We start from the raw sequence: 20478 nt of genomic DNA on the forward strand, positions 1-20478 counted from the left end.
AACTTCTAAGCAGATTCTATAGTTTAAACAAAAATTCGACTTTTATAAATTTTTGAATTGTAGACTTTTCAAAAATGCAATTTTTTGTATTCAGTAATTGAGATTATTGAATCTTAAATATCATAGAATAAATACATAGAACGAAAGGTGAGAGAAATGTCAATGAAAAAATTGAACAAAATTACTGTCTTTTCTGACATATAACAAAATAAATTTCAATACATTCTCAAAAATTACGTTTTTGGCTCTCAGTTACCTATCTAGTTGACATCTATGGCCTTATTAATAATACATTTTTAATCTTATTGAAGGTTTATAAATCAAATGTTGTTGGAATGAATTTTGTTGGTGCAAAATAAATTCGGGTTAAAAAATATTTTTGTACCCAGTGTCGGTCCGAATTTATATGGCGTTATATACGTTGTTGGAAAGGTATTGGATTAGATATCATTAGATATAGATAATTTCTCTTTTGTCATGATATTTTGATTTTTATAAATATTATTAATCATTAACCATTTTTAATATATTTGAAAATATTTTTTAAAAAGTCTATGAGAAAATATTAATACAGTGAGGTCTCTATTATCCGTGATTCGATTAACCGGCAACATCAATTATCCGGGAAAGAAAAAGAAAATATTTTTGGATCGGCTTCAACTTTTTTGCATCGATTAACCGTAATTAACTCTATTATCCGGGATTATAAGCAACATTTTTTTCGATTATTTTTGAACAATGAAACACAATGTGAATAAATCGAAAAGGGGAATTCCCTCGACTTTTAAAGTTTTGTGTAGAAAGTGATTCTGTTATTGGCTTTCGATGTTTCCTGAAAGAACGAACTCCAATTTCTGGATTAATAGTGAATGAAAAGGCTAAAATATTCCACTCAAAATTAAACAAAAAAACGATATGGAATTCACAACCTTAATGCTGCAGGAGAAAAATGATTATATAGCTGCCACAATTTTTGTGGAAAAATTAAATGAATTAAAACTCTACAATGAAAACATTATTGTGAAATTTATCCCACCAAATGTGATAATGACATTTAAAGCGCAATATGGAGCTTTAAATGTCATTATCGAAGAACTCTAGTGTAAAAACTAGTTACGTCAATCAACAGAGAATAATTCAAGAAAGCACTGTTCTCAATTAATAATGCTTGGAACGCTATTACTTCTGCAGTTTTGAGAAATGCGTAGAATAACTTACTCTGTCCAGAAAATGAAGGACAGGAGAAATTTAATTAAATCCTTAAATAATTTTATTATTACTGATATAATTATGTAATAACAACAATATGTGTTAAAAAACTACTCAAAATTGGTACTAAATTAACCGGGAAAATTGATTATACAGAATGTTTCCGATCCCGACCAATACGGATAATCGAGGTCCCACTGTATTGGGAATTTAAGTGGATTTGATTGTCAAAGTTAATATCGAAGACGAATTTTAATCACTTTGGACTAGCATTAATTTCGGTTCCGTTGCACACAGAATTTTTCCCAAACTTTTGTTACCCCTTCTAAAAGTTTATAGCCACAACTGTAAAATTCGGTCACTAAGGAAGAAGAACTTTATGAGAACTTCCTTCCAAAAACATTCATAAAATGAAAAACTTTCGGCTGGAAAACTGGAATTTCGGATCTAAAGCAGAATGATTACTTTCTAGGTCGTTACCCTTTAGTACGGGTTTAAAGGTACTTTACTGATGTGTATTATTTTAATCAGAAAATCTTAGATTTTAGTTATTTTTTATATAAAATACGTTATTAGACAAACGTACCAAACTAAAATTCCCCTTTTTGTTTGAATTTTCGAAAATGGACAATGTGAAAAAGTACCATATTTTAAAGGAAATAAAAACCAAAAATTAACAAAAAATATTTTGTGAAAAAGTACCAGGTTTGTTTGTTTTTTCTGCCTATTTTTAGTTTAAATATTTATAAATGTAAAAAAAATCGTATCGTTAAGGAAATATATAGTTATGCTAAAGGGAACATTTTCTCCTTTATAAAAATAACTAAAATACTTTTCCCAAAAAGTGTCTACCCTTTTTTAACTCTTAAAAAAGTACTTTATTAATGATTTTGGACCTTAATTTTGAAGTTTCCATTATTTTATAATTTTAAGCAACAAACGATTCAATTTGTACACTTGTTTATTCCTTAATAAAATCTAAAAGTATTTTATAAATTGGTGCTGTTATTAAAGATTATGAATCCTAGTTTTAAACATTTTGGAAAAAGTACCAAAAATAAAAAAAAATAAAAAAATATCCGTATTTTTCTCTACAAATTACATTTTTATGAGTTAAAAGCAAGAAGAATTTCTTGCGTAAATTCGAAATTTAGGATTATATATTTATTGCCTTGATGTACCTTTGCCGGTACATCAAGTTGGAAATGTGGTTGGAAATGTTACAACGAAAATTCCATGGTTTTAGAATAATGCATAGTACTTGCTTCAAAAGAAAAGGTACAAATATTACCCATATTTCCCCTTTTAACCCTTTTTGTACCATTTCCATTAAAACGTAGCCTTTAGCGACTTTTTATTTTAAAAGGAAGTAACACTCAGGCAATTAATATGCCTAAATATAATTGTGTTGCTTTCTTTGGAAAGGGGATAGATTGTAGAAGGAAAGGCGGTGAAAGGAGGATAAAAGCTTTCTGCAATTGCGCGTTATGTTTGTTATTAGAGCAGGTTGCAGCGCCTCTGGTGCAAAATAATTTACAATTTAATTTTTGTTGAAAACTTGAACAACTTTTCTTTTTTTTTGAGAATGAACTACTTTTTTTTAGGGTAATCTTAGTAATTGTTACCATTTATTTTTAAATTGATATCAAGCTTTCAATAGCTCTTAATATCTACCGCAAAATATCTGCACTTTGGCTTTCAAATTAAAAATACAAACAAACAAAAAACATGTTTAAAATCAAATGAAGCAATTTGAATAGGATGCCTTTAAAATTCAGCTTAAGGCCAATCATAATAAATTGTTTTCAATCTCTACAAAAAAATGTCTTGAAAACAATTAAACACTATTACAGAAATTAACATGAACTACAATTAATTATTTAAGTGCTACAAACAATAAGCTAAAAATTAAAGCAATTGGCCAATAATTTAAACAATAACGAGTAAAAGAGTTAAAAAAAACCCGTGTATCAATCGATTAATTATTCGTATTTTATTTTTTTGTTTAAATTTATTTGTTCAAACCAAAGATACTTTAGTTAATATGTGTATGACCTTAACCGACATAAAAGCAATAATAAGTACTTTGAAATACACGAAAATAATAATAATAAAAAAAAAATAAAATAAAATTGAATGGCATTTGATTTAAAATAGCCAACATATTAAATTATAATCGTTCGCACACAAATAAACCATAAAACATTTTTTTTATTTTAACTGGTATTGATGTATTATTTAACATAAATTCATGGAATAGTTTTTGAAAAAAACAAAACAACTCCAATAAATGTTTTGTTTGAATTATTAAAGATGCTAGTGGGTTTTTTTAAAGCTTTGTTATAATGATTTTGTTTTAAGATTGAGGAGTAAACGAATGTTTTTGAACATGTCATCTTTAAGAAAACAAATGTATATATGATCATCATTAAATATATAACGTATGTCACATGGAGTGTGTTCAGTGATTTGTTAATGTCAAAAGATGATCTTAGAAGATTTACGAGCATGAGTAAGTAATGAGAAATTTTAACATTTATGATGATTTCTAGCTTTATAGTTTAAAACTTAGATAAAATGTGTCTTCAAATGTAAGTGTCCATGTATTCCTGGTTCATGATAATGTTAACCGATTAAAAAGCAATGTTTCAATGAAGCGAACAATAGAGGAAATTACAATAGGGGGAAGTGCTGAAAAAGATCATGATCCTCAATGTAGTTAACTTAGTGTTGTTCTAGAATGCTCCTAATGGGAAATTGTGCTCCTTTTAGGTAAAATTGAACACTTTTTGTCTGAAACATTTTTCTAAATCTCATCAAGTTCTCTTTATATCTTTGTAAATAAAATATTCAAGAATAACTTCTCTGTTTTAGTAAGGAATTGGTAAGTCTTATGTTTTTTGGAAGATTTTAAAAATAACTTTCAAAGAACCACAAAATTAGCAATTGCTTGTAAGTACTTCGGAATTGATTCGCTTAGCAGTTCTTAAAATGTGATTTTTGGAAGTTTTGAAATGAACAATTAAATTAGTACTTGACTGTAAGTACTTTGGAAGTAATTCATTTAGAAGTACTTAAATTATGTTTGCTAGATACATATAAGACTTTTCAGCAGTCGAAATATATGGTGGGAATCGAACCCTCAACCCTCCGATTGATAGTCCAGCACAATATTGTTTAGTCTATTGGGGCACAAAAAGTAGTGTGTTTAGAATTTACACAACTTCTGAATGGCAAAGAAGCTTTTGGTTTGTCTGCAGATACACCCAGAGTCTTTGGTGGGAATCGAACCCTCAACCCTCAGATTGATAGTCCAGCGCACTATCGTCTAGTCTACCGGGACACACAAAGTAGTGTGTTTAGAATTTACACAACTTCTGAATGACAAAGACTTCCGTTTTATTTCTTAAAACTGAAACAAATATTCCAATAGATTGTTTGTTACAATATTTACAATATTAAAATGACTCAAATTACTAATAATCAAAATTTTTCTCAAGAAATCTTAAAGTAATTTTGCAATAGTTTTTGTATTTTTTGAAAAATTTAAAAAAAAAGTCAAAACATATTAATTTTTCGGTCAAATGCATTTAACAACGACCCAAAAAATCTCCATAATTATTCACATGCAAATCAAAAATTTTAATAATTCAATAATTAACACATCATACCGAGAATTATAATAATATTTGCCAAAATAAAAAACTAAATTTAACAATTACAATTAAACGAAACTAAGAAAATACAATTATGTATTTGAGATACAAACGAACTGCTAGCTAGACTCCACAAATAAATGATTAAATGTTGCTATGAAATTGTTGCAAACAAAAATTTATGAATGTTTTTTTTTGTTATTTTTTTTTGTGTATTAAGTATTATGGTTAAACCAGCAACAAACTACAAAAATGAATGCGTATAAAATTTTAAGTTTTATAGAATGCCAAAGTATCTGTCTGTGTAACTGTGTATCTGTTGAATTGCATTACATAAGACTCTTTTTTTTGTTGTTTTGTTTTTTAAACAGAATATGTGTATAGACATGCACACTTGCATTTAATCTACTGCAACGCCAGCCAGTCAAAGTGATATTAAACCACAAAAGCATTAAATACTTACTGCCAGTGATGTTAATTTGCTTAATCGGTTAACCAATTAAACGATTAATCGTCTGTTTTTATTTAAAACAGAGAAATTAATTGGTTTAAAAGTAATTAACGGATGCTTAATTGTTATTATTAACATTCATTTGTTATTAGTAATATTGATTAATAATGAAACTGACTCACTGTGTTAAAATATATTACTAATATCACTACAATTGTCTCAGGTTTTATTTAGAGCAGTCATGAATCCAGGGGGGAATGGAAATTTCTTCCCCCTCAAAACCGAAAAGTTTTAATATAAAAAAGGAAAAACGAAAACTGTAACCTAAATTTTACTTTATTTCCCCCCTCCAAATGGTTGACCTAGATCCGTGCCTGATTTAGAGTGACTGCATATTTTGCTACATTGTTAAACCTCCTTTATGTAGCAATAGGTTTTTCGAAGTACGAAATGGGCTAATCAAAGGTTTAGTATAAATATTCTTGTGTCATTTGTAAAACCTTGATCTTTGAGACTTATCAAGCAGATTTTGAACGGCTTAACTATTCTAAAACGTATCGGAGACTTATTGACAATAACTTCAATTGGAAGATTCATACACAGAGAAAACAGAAAACAGACCGAATTTGTTGCTAATCGAATGATTCGGTTACACACATATAATTTTTCGGTTCTATCAAAAGAAAGAAGAACTTCAGTTGAAGCAACCAATCTTTATTTTACAACTTCCAAAATTTTGTAGCCACAACTGTAAAATTCGATCACTAAGGCAGTATCATTCGGTTGGCAACAAATTCGGTTGCTACTACGAATGTTAAGGACTCTAGGGCACTTTATTATTTCTTTTTTGTAAAACAAACACAAACTGGGAAATGTTTTGTTTGTCTGGAGATCCACGCAACCTTCAGATTGATAGTCCAGCACACTATCGTCTAGTCTATAAGTGATGTTTATAACTTAAAAAGATCTACTGGTTTTTTAATATCTCGTCTCCTTAATGTGGTGGCGATAGCAGAAACAGATCACCTAATAATTACAGTGATCATGAAATCTATAATTTGCATTTTCATCACTGGAGCTATGAAAATCTATTCTACATCAGCCAAGGGCGATATTTTTGAATATCCAACCTTTGCATAACTTTTTGGAGGATGAGGCTTATTTATATATTTATATTTAACAATAAGACTGACTGAATGCTGCCCTTATACCAAACAGTAACCATTGGTCAATCTGGAATTTTCACAAAGCCATTTGAAAAAGGATGAAGGGTAGAAGAATTCATGTGATATCTCTTTGAATTAGATAAGGTTAGGAGTGGAGGTGTAACTTACTAGAGAAATTCTATCCTAAGTTGATGACATGAGGTGGCTGTTTTTCACAAAGCTAGGGAGTATTTGAAGAGAGGGTTAAAGGATACAGGAATTAATGTGACGTCTCTTCGCATGGGATAAGAGTAGTTACATCTCTTAATTTACTAGAGAAACATTGTACTGGATACATGACCATGACGTTCAATCTGGGTATGCACTGCACTATTGTTTGGATAGCAGAGGGGCAACACAATCTTTGGTATATCTAATGAATATGTTAGATTAGAAACCGGTTCCTGGATCGAGTCTGAGTTTGTTCGCCGTTGAGGTGACATGTATGAATTAAAAATTAAAGGGGGTGTTGTCAAAGAGAAATCGCAGAAGTTATTAAAGCTTAACGCTCTGGACAATGCTGAGGCGGGGCTATATAGATTTCGTGGATATGTTCTTTGTGTTTGCCTCCTATTGAAATTAAATAGATTGAGGTATCTTGGTGGAGCTACATTTTGCTCGAAGATACATATATAATTAATCTCTCAGTATACAGGATTTTGAGTTACAATTCTGAACTTTAATTGTAATGATGGTAAATAGCTGTTTAAGGTCTCTTTGATCTAAGTTAAGCAAAGGCCTGCACACGAAAACATGCTGTTCACCCAAATACATTGTCATGCTATGTCATTGCAAAGCACCCAAATTGTTGTGCTGTATCCAGAGACATGAGCGGAAGGTATGTCGACTAAAAGAAAATTACTCAAATTGTAAAAATTAAAAGAGATAGTGCAAACATTTTATGGAATTACTAAGGAACCTTTACGGCAACTATTTCCAAGGCTGTATCATGAAGAATGCTAGTTCATGTTTTAAAATTCAGTTTAAACAATGATGAAATTTACAATTGCATTGCTGTGGTAATCCGGAAACTATTAAGCAATTGTCGGTGGATTTAATTTAAATTAAAAGTTTCGTTTGACATACATCAATATAAATGAAATGAAATCATCTTATAGAACATGTGTCACACGTGAAAAGCAAGTGTTTTCAATTCGGTATTGTTTAGAAAATACTAAAATTTAATTGAGTTGTGTTCAGTCTTGTGTTCGTATATCTTGTCCAGCATGTTTAAAAAGCTCGACATGACTGGACACTGTTTGCTATGACACTTGCAATTTTCCGAGTTTTATTAACGATTTTTGAAAAGCACTTGAATATTTTGTTGGAACTAAAATTGAATTCAAACAGAATTTTATTTGAGACGTGAAACAAATTTAAGTTTTTCAAAAAAAAAACCTTTTGATTTTAAATGATATACAAGTACAATTCAATGTTTGAATATTTATTTGATTCTAGTTTTGGGTGCAGACACATTCGAATATAATATTCTAACTTATTATTTTAAATTCGAATCTAGACCAAATGCTTGCGTTTAAAAACTACTAAATATTAATTTTGTTAGCTAGAATTTAAAATCTCTTTAAAAATCCAATTTATTTATTATTTTTTACTTGAAATTGTAACAAAAACCCCAGAATATTTCTTATACTTTTTGGTCATTATTTAATGCTCATAAATAATGAATTTAATTCAATATGTGTTAAAGTTTTCAAATACAAGAGGGCGTTTTTCATGCACTGCTAATCACTTAATCATTATACTACTCAGGTTTTGTATTGTCTTTCATTAGTTTCCTGAGATTTGTTATAGAATTTCAATTAATTTTTAACCACTAAAGAAAATTTCCCATGTTATAGATAATTAAAACAAAATACATACGCAATTTTTAAAAGAATTAATTACAAATGACAATTAGGTTTTGTTTTTGTTAGTAATTCATTAAATATTGCAAATTTATGCCTGTTTCATTATAAATTGTTAAGACAAACTACGAGTGTTGTAATCGGTTGGTAAAGTGAGTGTGTTTGAAATGAAATTGTTATTATTATTAGTATTTGTTAAAACTAAAATTATGTCTAGGATTATTAAGTTTTAAAAAAGTCTTGGTTTTTCCTTTATCCACCACTGGCGCTTAACAACAAACGACTTGTTTTTCTTGTTAGAGTGAATGTGGTTGGTTTTAAAATTATTTAAGTTTTTTTTTTTAAGAAATATGGGTCTTTAAGTTATTGTGTGAATTGGTCAAAAGTTGATTTGTGTTTTAAACTGGTTGTAATCAATGTAATTTTTTGTTTTTTATGTTATTGTTTGCAATAGTTTTAATGGGGTTTCTTATTTGAATAAAAATGTCTCATAAATACAGGAAAAGCGATTTATTAAAGCTTCCATAAATATGGGTTAGGATGAAAAAAAAGTGTAATAAATTTTGATGGATATGACACCATGAGTAAATTGAAAAAAAATTAATATTTTGTAATAAAACAGAATGTAGAAATAATAGCGTTTTGTGCAATGTTAATAAGTGTTGCAGTATTTGAAAGCGATTACAATTTAATTTCATTCAAAAACAAATACAAATCAGGAAGAGAGGATTTTCTAAAATTGCTTTTTAATATTATAATTTGAGAGTAATTTAAAACGAAATATTTATAATGAACTATGGAATTGTAAGGGGATATAATCACCTTTCAAATCATTATTAAACTAATTAGATTTTACTACATATTAAAGCAGTGGTTGGCACAAAGAGAACCTAAAATATAAATGTTGCAATAGGACCTGACATTGATTTCGTTTTTTCATTCTTATTTTATGATTTTTTTATCTTCGTTGACATTCGTGTTGTTTATAGGTAAATAACCGATAATGTTCGGCCTCTGATCGCTATGAAAGCCGATCACTGTATTAAAGAGATATCAGTGCCTAAAGTTTTAGCCACATTTTCATCATGTCTTGTTATTTCTTAACTTATAGTCATACTGTCTGTTATAATTATTTTTGTATGAATGCGGTCTGTATAACTTTAGGTTGAAAACTAACTAGACATTGTGAAAATGAGGGTTAAAGTTTTACCACAAAACAAAAATCGTGCATGAAATCCTGAATATTCAAAATTCAAAAACTAAATTATTGTATTGTATAGAAAAATCATTTAAAATTTTTGAAAGTTCAATATAAACCACAATTCAATTTCAATTTGGCACGTTAATAATTGTTTAACAACTATAGCAAAATATTAAACAATAAAGAGATTAGTGGCGGTTAATAGAAATACTAAATAAATAGAAGACATTTCTAAAGAAATAACAATTGATTTGAGAACGCACTCAACACAACACAACACAACATGAGTAGCAATTAACCAACTGACAGATTGGCGTCTCCACTGGTGGTGTGGAACACTAGCAACAATGTGTATCTATGTTGTAATTAAATAATGACAGCGGAACGTGTCAGCAGCAAACAGATACTTAATGTTGCTGTTGCTGCTACGAAAACAACTCAAAACTACTAGACATTAACTTTTGCTAGAAAAAAAAATAAAACCACTATTTCAGTTTGAGGCGTTAAATTTTTGAAGAAAAAACTAAAAATTAATGTAACAAAAGTTAATCTTAGGACTGAGATCAGTGAAACTAGGTTGCAAATGTTTGCAATAAAATATAAAAAACTTCATAGCAAATTCATATTTTGCTATTTTCAGGCAGTTGTTATTGACAAACCCACAAAAAATTCAAAATAAATCTAGTTGGGGAGAAAAGAACAATCAACTCTGTTTCCAATTTTGTGATATTTGCCCAATTCACAATCAGTGTCTTAGCGTTGTATGTCGTATTTTTTTTATAAATATTTTGCTTTTGTTTAGAAAACTATTTATAATATACAATTTACAACGCTACGACACCCGATTGTAAATTGGGCAATTGTCACAATAGAGGAAATTGATCTTCTTTTCAATGTTGCCTCAATACAGTAATTATAAATTTACAATATTGAATTAATTGGGGTATTCACACGGTCTACTATTTGGTCATAATGTCCTAATATATTATGATAGTTTACAAAATTTTTATTCTAAAATAATAAAACTATTTGAACTATGTTTATTGTATTGTCATAAAATAATACATACTATTTTAAAATATATTAGGACATTATGACAATATGACTAATAGCAGACCGTGTGAATACCCCAAATATATTTATGGCATGGGAATGATGAAACGATTAAACAGGAATGATTAATTTTGATCAGCGTTATGATGAACTAAATCTGCAAGGTTTCTGACAATATGACTAATAGCAGACCATGTGAATACCCCAAATATAATTATGGCATGGGAATAATGAAACGATTAAACAGGAATGATTAACTTTGATTGATTTTGATCTGGCGTTATGATGAACTAAATGCTGCACGGTTTCTACTATGTCAGCTCAAACACATTGCTGTGCTGTATCATGAAGACTGCTACACAGAGAAAACAGATTCGTAGTAGCAACCGAATTTGTTGCCAATCGAATGAATTTTATGGTTGTGGCTACGAAATTATTGAAATGGTAACAAAAGTTTGGTTGCTTCAACCGAAATTCATCTTTATCGATTGACATTCTGTTGCTAGAACCGAAAAACTCAACGTGTGCACCTAAATCATTCGATTTGCCAACAAATTTGGTTGAGAGCTACTCAAGCAGCAATTTAAAAACGTTTGCGAGTAGCAGGATTCATCCAAATAGCAGGGAAATTGGGTATCATTTGAATTGAAGGCGGGAGACCTTGACTTTCGCATGTCCGATATGATGCTTGAACGCTATAAAAGAAAGTCAGTTTTGCACCGAATCATTACTTGTGATGAAAAATGGATCCATTACGATAATACGAAGCGTAAGAGATCGTATATAAAGCCCAGCCAACATGGTGCTAAGGCATGGTGGGAGCAAAAGAGTCGTATCTATTAGGAGCTGCTGAAATCAGACCAGACCATCAAAGGCAACATGTTTCGAATGCAACTGATTCATTTGAATTGCATTGGCCGAAAAATACCCAGAATGAAACCGTAATATTCCATCATGACAACACTCGGCTACATGTTGCAATACCTTTTAAAATGAATTTAGAATGAAGTGGTTGGGAAGTTTTGCCTCACCCACCTTATAGTCTAGACCGTGCCCCGTGTCAGACAACTATTTGTTCCGATCGATACAGAACGCTCTGTCTTCACTTTGGAAGAGACTATCTGATATTGGCTTGATTCTTTCTTGGCCTCAAAAGATGAGCAATTCTAACAATGGCCAAGCTAACAATGGCCAAGACTTTTAAATTTATAGAGTACAAAGCAATGAGTCTAGGCGAATCTTTGTGTGACAATTACTTTTGCTTGCTGAAATCGTTGGGCGAAAAAATGTTCTGAAAAAGAGTATTCAAACATGAACATAACATAGACAAGGGTTGTCCACACGAGGTAAATTCATGACAAGCAATTGTTCGCTGAGTGAACAATTTGTTGACTCGTCAAGTCGGGGTAAGAGCTATATGTAATGTCGCTGCAATATCGAATGCCTTAATAAGAAAATGACCATCAATTTTACTTGATATCGATTGATTTTGATGGTGGGAATTGAACCTGAAATGCTGAAATTGTTTGAATAGTTCGCTATCAACTAATCTACTGATGCTAGCCTTAAGGTAGGGTCACACATGGCAAATATTTGATGAAAAAGACGTAACCACTAAATAAAATACATTTGAATTCTTTTATTTAGTTCAAAGACTCCTTTTACTTACGCCTATTCAAAACAAAAAAAATTGTTTCATTTTATTTGATGCTGTTTGATCTTACAAAACACCTGTAAGAGTGTGTGTGCCATGTGTGACCCTACCTTTAGTATCATAAGAAAAACTTAGACTTGATTTCAATGATCTCAGTCCTCATACTTGTACAAGTTTATGTAAAAGCCGGTTTTAATTTTGGGTTTAACGTTGTAAATAAATACAAACAAATTTAATATTATTTGTAACAATTATTTTTTTTATTTGTAAATTAAACTGCCTAAAATTTAGTTTATTTGGTGGTGTGTTTTTTGGTTAAACAAAAAAAAAAAACCAAACAATAAATAATGGAAAATTCCAAACAATACTCAAACGAGTGAACTACTACTTGAGTTACCAATATCAGAAAAAGCTTTTTTATTGTAGATTTTCTTTGTTTGCTGGCAACAATAAGTTTTTAATGGAAAATTACTTTCAATTTTTCTCTCTTTATTTTTTAATTTAGCTTTTTTATTTTAATCTACAATATATATGAAAAACAAAAAATCATGTTTCCAAAAACTTCCTTGGTATTGGTAAGTGGGTATCAAGTCAGGAACTGGTTTGTTTTTTTTAACTGTGTTTTGATTAACCATGCAAACCCAAAGACCTGAATACCGTTGCAAATAAAATAAAATAAATTTCCAGTTAAATTTTTGTAAAAGGAAGTTGAAATTTAAATGATTCATACAATTTGTAGTTAACAAAAACAAATGTGTGTGTTTAGAAACGAATTGTAACAGTTGAAGGACTTTAGCACATGTTTAAATTGTTGAAAATTGAAAGTTTACTAACCTTGCCGAGGTCATTTTACATATTTTTTGTTTTAGTTTATTTACAAGATGAAAGTTTGAACATTTATTTGAGTTGTTGTTTTCAAACAACTTTTTTGCTATTTTTTTTTGTTATTTTATTATTTATATGAACTAAATATTTGTTTAACTCATTAACTTCAATAACATCTTCATTGACTGTTTAGTTTAGTGTTTGAGTTTGGTTGCAAATATTTGTTCAAGTGAAGGAAATTTTGTAAAGGTTGAGTTAAAGTCTGAAATATATTTCTTGTTTGGTTAAAAAAAACTTACCTTTCCATTTGAAAGTGGAATCTGTAGCACATCTAGTTCCTGATTGGAGGCAGGCACTGGTACGGCAGATACAAAAGCGAGGGCAGAGCAGATACAGGCAAATGTTATTAAATATGGCCTCATTTTGGCTGTGTTAGTGTTTGTGTATGTGTATTTGGAGAGGGGGATTTTTAAAAAATATATATAAAACTGTTTTTTCTAAAACGTTTTATAAACCAACAACTTTTATGAGGTTTTATTTCCAATAAACCAAAACGTTGACTAAACTAAACTGTAAAGAAAACAAATAAAAAAAATATTCATTAACATTTGTTTTTAAAATAATATTGTAGATAGATAGACAAATAAATAAATAATAAAACTTCCGTTTATTTAAATTTTCTAAGCAAGAAAACCTTAAATACAAAAATCATTAAAAAAAATCGTTGCTCATAGACCTTTAAAATTTAAAAGTTTTTAAAGAATTTTTGAATAAACATATTTACTAATTATTTATAAAAAAAATACTTGGCATTTTTGTGGTTTGCGACTCTCAACACATGTTTAACTTTAAATGACCTTGCTCTTAGATATTTTGTTTGTCATTTTATTTTCTTAATAAGCTTTGTTAAATTTGAATATTATTCAATGATTTTTAAATGTGTTTCTAGATGTTACCGAACATCTTTAGTTTTTTATCTCTTGCATATATTAATCGTCTTTTGAAAATATCTTTAACAACGTAATTATCGGCCAAGGTCAGTTTCTTGTGCATCATTTTCGTTGTGATCTTTTTTTAAATTTTTCTTCATATTTAACCAAAATTTCATGGCAATCATCAAATTATGTTAATTTTTAAAGTCAATAGACTTACAATATTATGCACACATTGAATAATTCTTATTAATATTTTGATATTTATTAAAATTGTATTAATTTTAGTTGTTTGTGTGACTGCACATGTGTAATATTTAATATAATTTATTTTTTATGCAAATATTTATGTTTTATACATTTACTTTTTTTTTTTTTTAGTTTCATTATTAAAATTGTTTGTACGTGATTTTTTTTAAGGTCTTTTAGCTTAAATTTTTGTAGGCTTTTATGCCTCAGTTATTTGTTGGAGTGGTGTGGGGTCTAATGAATCATTAGCAGGTTGTCCATGATTTTTGGCAAATGTTAGGTGGGTTTGTTAAAGGGTGGCGAAATACGGAATAAAAGAAAAATATGAAATAATTTTTTTTTTAATTTCCAAATTTATGCTGAAATTTTCGAGAATTTTTCGAAGAAGTTACAATGAAATTGCAAAAAATACAACTATAATCTAAACTACAATTGGTCAATTCACAAGGTCTCTTATCATGTCATAATGTCCTAATATTTCACAATGGTTTTTATTGTTTTTCAAGCAAAAAATGTCCTAAAATAATACTATTCTGTATGCTATGTTTATTTTGTTATCGTAACCAACCAGCTGAGACCTGTGCCGAATGCCTAAGAGGCGGTTAAGCCGAGCTGCCGAGTCATGATATATTAGGACATTATGACAATATGACTGATAAGAGAAGATGTGAATTTACCAAATATTATGCAAATTTACACACATTAAAATCATATTCAAATCAGAACAACAACAAGCTAAGGAATAAGCATTATTAACATTTATTTGAGGTTATCTTACATTTTGGTTTTTAACTTTTTTTCTACCAAATCGATTTTGCTGATTTTCAATACCTAACTGGCTAGAAGAATAATAAACATGTTGGTACTTTTGACATAAGCATGTTTTCTACAGACTAGATCGAATTTACAATTTAATAATGATTCAGAATATATGAATATCGTTTTTTGGATCTCACAGCAAGCAAGATAGACTTGCTGCTTTTGGAACATTAAGGGGTAAAAAGGGAAATTATGCAACTTCTTTTTATATAAATTCCCTTAGTTACAGATATTTTTTGTTAATTAGAGCATAAATTGAGTTAAGGGGAGAACGGAGAACGGAGTACAAACAAATATAAAAACTGCTATATTTCATTACTTTTTTTAAGGCTTTTAATTTTTCCTTGTCAAATCATTAAAGTACCAGTATTGGATTAGAAGGTAGGTACATTGTAGCATAAAGCTGGGTACTATATGACATTTAAGCGCTAGAGACTTGTAATTTTAATATAAGGATTGTTTTGGTTGTTCAATTCAAAATCAAAATACGAAACATTTAATTAAGTGAATTCCTCATTCACGCAATTTAACCTAAAAGGGAAGAAAAAGTGTACAAATCGTACTTTATTTCCAAAAATTTTTAAGCACAAAAAAAACTAAAGAAAAACGAAATAAAACTGTAAAAATAGTATTTTATTTCAGAGCAAATCCAGGAGATCGAAAAAAGGAAATTGCACTCCAAAACCGAAAAGTTTTAATATGAAAAAAGAAAACATTTGAAATAAAATTTAATTTATTTTCCCTCCAAATGGTTAACTTGGATCCATGTCACTTTTTCCATTGGCACTTTTTCCCCAGCATGAATATTTTATTATAATCATAAGATCATAGATAGTATAAATCAAATAAATAAAAATTATTGTTTTTGGTACTAAAATTAATACTTTAGAACAACTCAAAACTTGTAAAAGTACTTTTGGAATGAAGAATTTTTTTCATACCAAATTGGTAGCATAGACATTTTCGATTTTAAGATAATTTAGTTTTGTTGTAAAAATCCCTCATTTTGGTACTTTTTTCCAAACATAATTACTTACAAATAATATGATTATTAAACAAAAGGTACTATTTTTGGTACTTTTTTTACTACTAAAAGTTCAGAAAGTACTTTTGGAATAATCAATTTATTTTGATACCAAATTAGGATTTAAGAACTTTTTTTAAATTAAGATAATTTAATTTGAATCGTTTAAAAACTAAATGAAACATTTGGTGTTTTTTTATAAAAATCCCTCTTTTTGGCACTTTTTTCCAAACACATTTACTTAAAAGTAATATGATTCATTATAGCTAATTTTTCTAATTATAGAAATAGAAAGTACTATTTTTGGTACTTTTTTACTATTAAAAATTGTGAAAGTCCTTTTGGAATAAACAATTTATTTTAATACCAAATTCGAATTTTAGTACTTTTTGTGAAAAATTATTTACATACAAATAACTTGGCTTTAAATGTCTAAAAGGTATGGGGAAGAACTTTGTTACCTTTTTGTATAAATCCTTCTATTAGGTACTTTTTTCTATTATTCACATTTACATGTTATTATTTACATTAAGATAAATTGGTTTTGAATTGTGTAGAAAAACTAAATGGAAGGAAAATTTTGGTACTTTATTTGGTAAAAATCCTTAATTTTGGTACTTTTTTCGCGAACATATTTACTTACAAATAATATGATTTATTATAGCCAATATTTCTAATTATACTAAATAAAAAGTATTATTTTTGGTACTTTTTTTGCTACTAAAAATAAACTTTTGGAAAAAACACTTTATTTTGATATGAAATTCGAATTTTAGTACTTTTTGAGAAAAATAACAGAATTTTTTCTAATTATAGAAACAAAATGTATTATTTTCGGTACTTTTTTTTACTACTAAAAATTGTGAAAGTACTTTTGGAATAAGAAATTCGAAATTTAGTACTTTTTGACAAATTAACAGAATAAATGTAATTATATTATTTAGTTTCAAATAACTTTAAATGTGTGAAAGGTATGGAGTAAAACTTTGGTACTTTTTTCTAAACATATTTAATTTCTAATAAATCATTATATAAATATACCAAGTTTTGCAAATATTAAAAATTAATATGTATAATCAACAAAAAGTACTAATTTTGTTACTTTTTTAAAAAAAATTTCCAAATAGAACCACAATTTCCAAAAAGAATCTATATAAAAGTTCATAAGATTATGTCGTGACGTCTTAAAAGGGATAAATAAATAAAAACAAAAAATCTAAATAATTGTTTCATGAACTGTTGATAACCACATTCAAAATAATAAATATAATTCAAGAAACAAGAAGAACATCTACCTAAACTCATTAATGATGAAGTTAGTTTTGTTTTTTTTTTTTGCAATATTTTGAAAGTTCTTATTACATCCGACTGATTTTTCTAAAAATATTAGTAGAATTGTGTTATTGTGATAAATATATTGTTCAATTTCTATATAATAATTTATGCTGCTCAAACACTTTATTAAAGTTTTATTTTAAAATTCCTTGATTTTCTCATTATTATTAAAGATAATTGCTAAAAAATAAATTGTTTTGTTAGATGACTATTGAATTGCAAACATTTTGAAAACTTATTTATTGGCTGCCTTTAAAGGCCAAACATTTTTTATGATAATTTGGCTATTAAATTCTGACATTGTTAACATTACAACAATAATAACATTTAAATAATTTATAATTTCTATATTTATATTGCATTTAAATCAACATATTTTTTTTTGTTGCCACCAAATTACACAACTTTTAACTCGACTGCATGTCAATAGAAAATAACAAAAAAATACATGCGAATCTAAACAAATTAAACAATGATCAATTTTGTTTATAAAATATAAAAATATTTTTTTTTGCTGGGATTGCAGTAGACTGTTAGACGGTCTTTGTTCACAAAATTTGTTTGTTTGAATAATTTGTACATGAATTTGAACAAATCATTTGATTGCAATCAATAAAATCTATTAACCTTATTATTTTCTTAATATTTCTTGTGTGTTTGTGGTTGTTGTTGCAGTTGTTGTTATCGGTTATTAGCAATAATTTGTTAATAAACAAATAATCATGATTTTTTTTTTACACATATTACTTTAAGAGAGGGATTTTATTTTTGTAATGCAATCAATATTTTATTTCTTTATGAAATAAACAACCCATTTGGAAATGGAGTGTGGAAAACAGTGTTTTGATATTTTAGCTTGAGGTTGGTTGGTTCCAAGTCGGGAAATTAGCGACTTCTGCTGTTACATTCTTGTAAAAACCAGCTGATAGCTTTAGAATTGATAATTTTTTGTGAGCAATGTCAGCCAGACAAAATCATCAGGTTGCTAACAGTAATGAAATGTCATAAGTTCGTCAGTGCTACAGCTTACTTTGGCATTACACTGAATTGCCAGTAGATGCCAATCAATTTAAGATTTTTACTGACTTCTACTATTTCAGCTATGTGTATAAAATAAAGCTCAAGAATTAATCATATTTTAGTATGAAATGTCAGAAAGTTATCAATAGTAATGAAGTCTCATAAGGTTGTCAGCACTACTGCTTATTTTTTCATTACACTGAAATTCTGTCAATAAATTTCAGATTTTTACTGACTTCTACACTTTGACTTATATAAAAATCAGCTTGTAGCTCAAGAATTAAGTCAAGAATTAATAATATTTTAATATGATATTAACAAATACAGCAGTTTATCAATAGTAATGAAGTGTCATAAGGTTGCTACTGCTTATTGTGTCATTACACTGACATTTTTTAAACGATATACCAGTAGGTGCCAATAAGGGGCTAAAGATAAACAGAAATCTTAGCTTTTTAGATCATTAAGTAATCAAGAGATGCCTTCCAGAAATTTCCAACTGGTCGTATAAAATATAAAGAGATAAAGTAATAAATTTTTTATAATAAAATCAAAAATAAAGTGTGAAACACAACAAGTGTAAGTTTTGGCTCCAAAAAAGTAACAAAAAAAACAACAACAACAATGAAAAAAACTACAAAAATATGTGGTAACACTTCAATAACAAAACATTGCAAAGTGGTGGCTTAAAAGCAATCATGAATTACCAAAAAAAAAAATAAAACCAAAGAAACAATGTTGGGGAATATTGAGAAAAAAATCGTATTAAACGTCTTGCTGCCGGCCATGCGTTATACTACATGCATGCATGGTGTTTTTGCTGTGTTGTTTATTTTCTTCTATTACCGGCATCACATTTGGTATGAATTCAAGAAACGGACATAAAGACAGACAAACGCACTGAAACATCAAACAACAGCCAACATATGACTGGCAGACTTAAATCCGTTTCTGTGGGTTTGCCAATAGAGCATTTGGATTTGGTTTGTAAGCTTTAAATGTTGTGGTTTATTTGCGTTTTTTTTTTGTATCTTTTGTCTTTCTTTCAGCTCAAATAGAAAGACATATTATGTCATCTGTAAATGGTAAAGTGTGGTAGTAGTGTTTGCGTTTTTTTCTTTTCTTCAAATATATCTTTGCATTTATCACGAGTCTGCCACACATTTTAAACGAGTTTATGTGATTGTTTTGTTTGAATTACTTTATTGTTTGCCGGAGTATAAAGTACTTTTTATTTTATTTGTTTTAATTATTTTATGTTTATGCTTTTTTGTTTAGTTAACTTTTACTTAAGTTTGTTTTTTTTGGGGGGTTTTGTGTGTCTTTGGGTTTGTAAATGTTACCTCATCTTGTGTAGATGAAATGGTAAGTAAACCTGCCACCTTTAACTTGAAGTTTAAAGTTTTTGTTTGTTTTTTTTGGAATTGAAAATATAAATCACGTAATACTTATGAGGGGTTAACATATTAATAATTTTTTGTTAAGAGTGAAAAATATAGGGCGTTTTTATAACTTATAATAGCCGGGTTCGATAACTTATTAATGCTTAAAATATGAACTAGGTTTGTCGTCAATTCAATTATATAAAAAATTTAAGTTTTGTGTTTTAATTCTTTGGTTTTGCTGAAAAGTATGTGTCTTAAATCTTTCGTTTTCTTAAAAAAAAATTGAAACATCTACTATCGCAAAAGGGACAGATTCAAACTATAACAACCTTTTGTTAAATTAATATCATCCAATAAGGTTTTTTTGGAAATTTTACTTCTTTTTCGCTTCTTGGGAAGTTATTTTTATGCTCAGTAATACAGTAATTTAGAATGATAGAAACTGGTTATATTTTAAAGAATATTTTTAGAACCAGAAATGGCAACGTTTTCCTGATGAGTTTAGAATGATAGAAACTGGTTAAACTTTAAACAAATCCAGGAAACGATTTCCAGAAGAGCTGGTATAACTTCTAATTTTGTAAATGGGACTAGA

The 20478-nt window shown here is 28.4% G+C and overlaps 1 protein-coding gene across 2 annotated transcripts in view; it reads right to left on the minus strand.

Moving 5' to 3' along the window:
• The window catches only part of LOC135958236 (keratin, type I cytoskeletal 10), a 42016-nt gene that overhangs the window by 16424 nt on the left and 5114 nt on the right, over positions 1-20478 (minus strand). For both annotated transcript variants that reach the window (XM_065509128.1, XM_065509127.1), the window contains exon 2: positions 13419-13689. In XM_065509128.1, the coding sequence (XP_065365200.1) occupies positions 13419-13541 (123 nt within the window). In that variant the 5' untranslated portion in view covers positions 13542-13689. The remainder of the gene's footprint in view (positions 1-13418; positions 13690-20478) is intronic.

This window comes from Calliphora vicina, chromosome 4 (genome assembly GCF_958450345.1).
Source record: "Calliphora vicina chromosome 4, idCalVici1.1, whole genome shotgun sequence".
NCBI lineage: Eukaryota > Metazoa > Arthropoda > Insecta > Diptera > Calliphoridae > Calliphora > Calliphora vicina.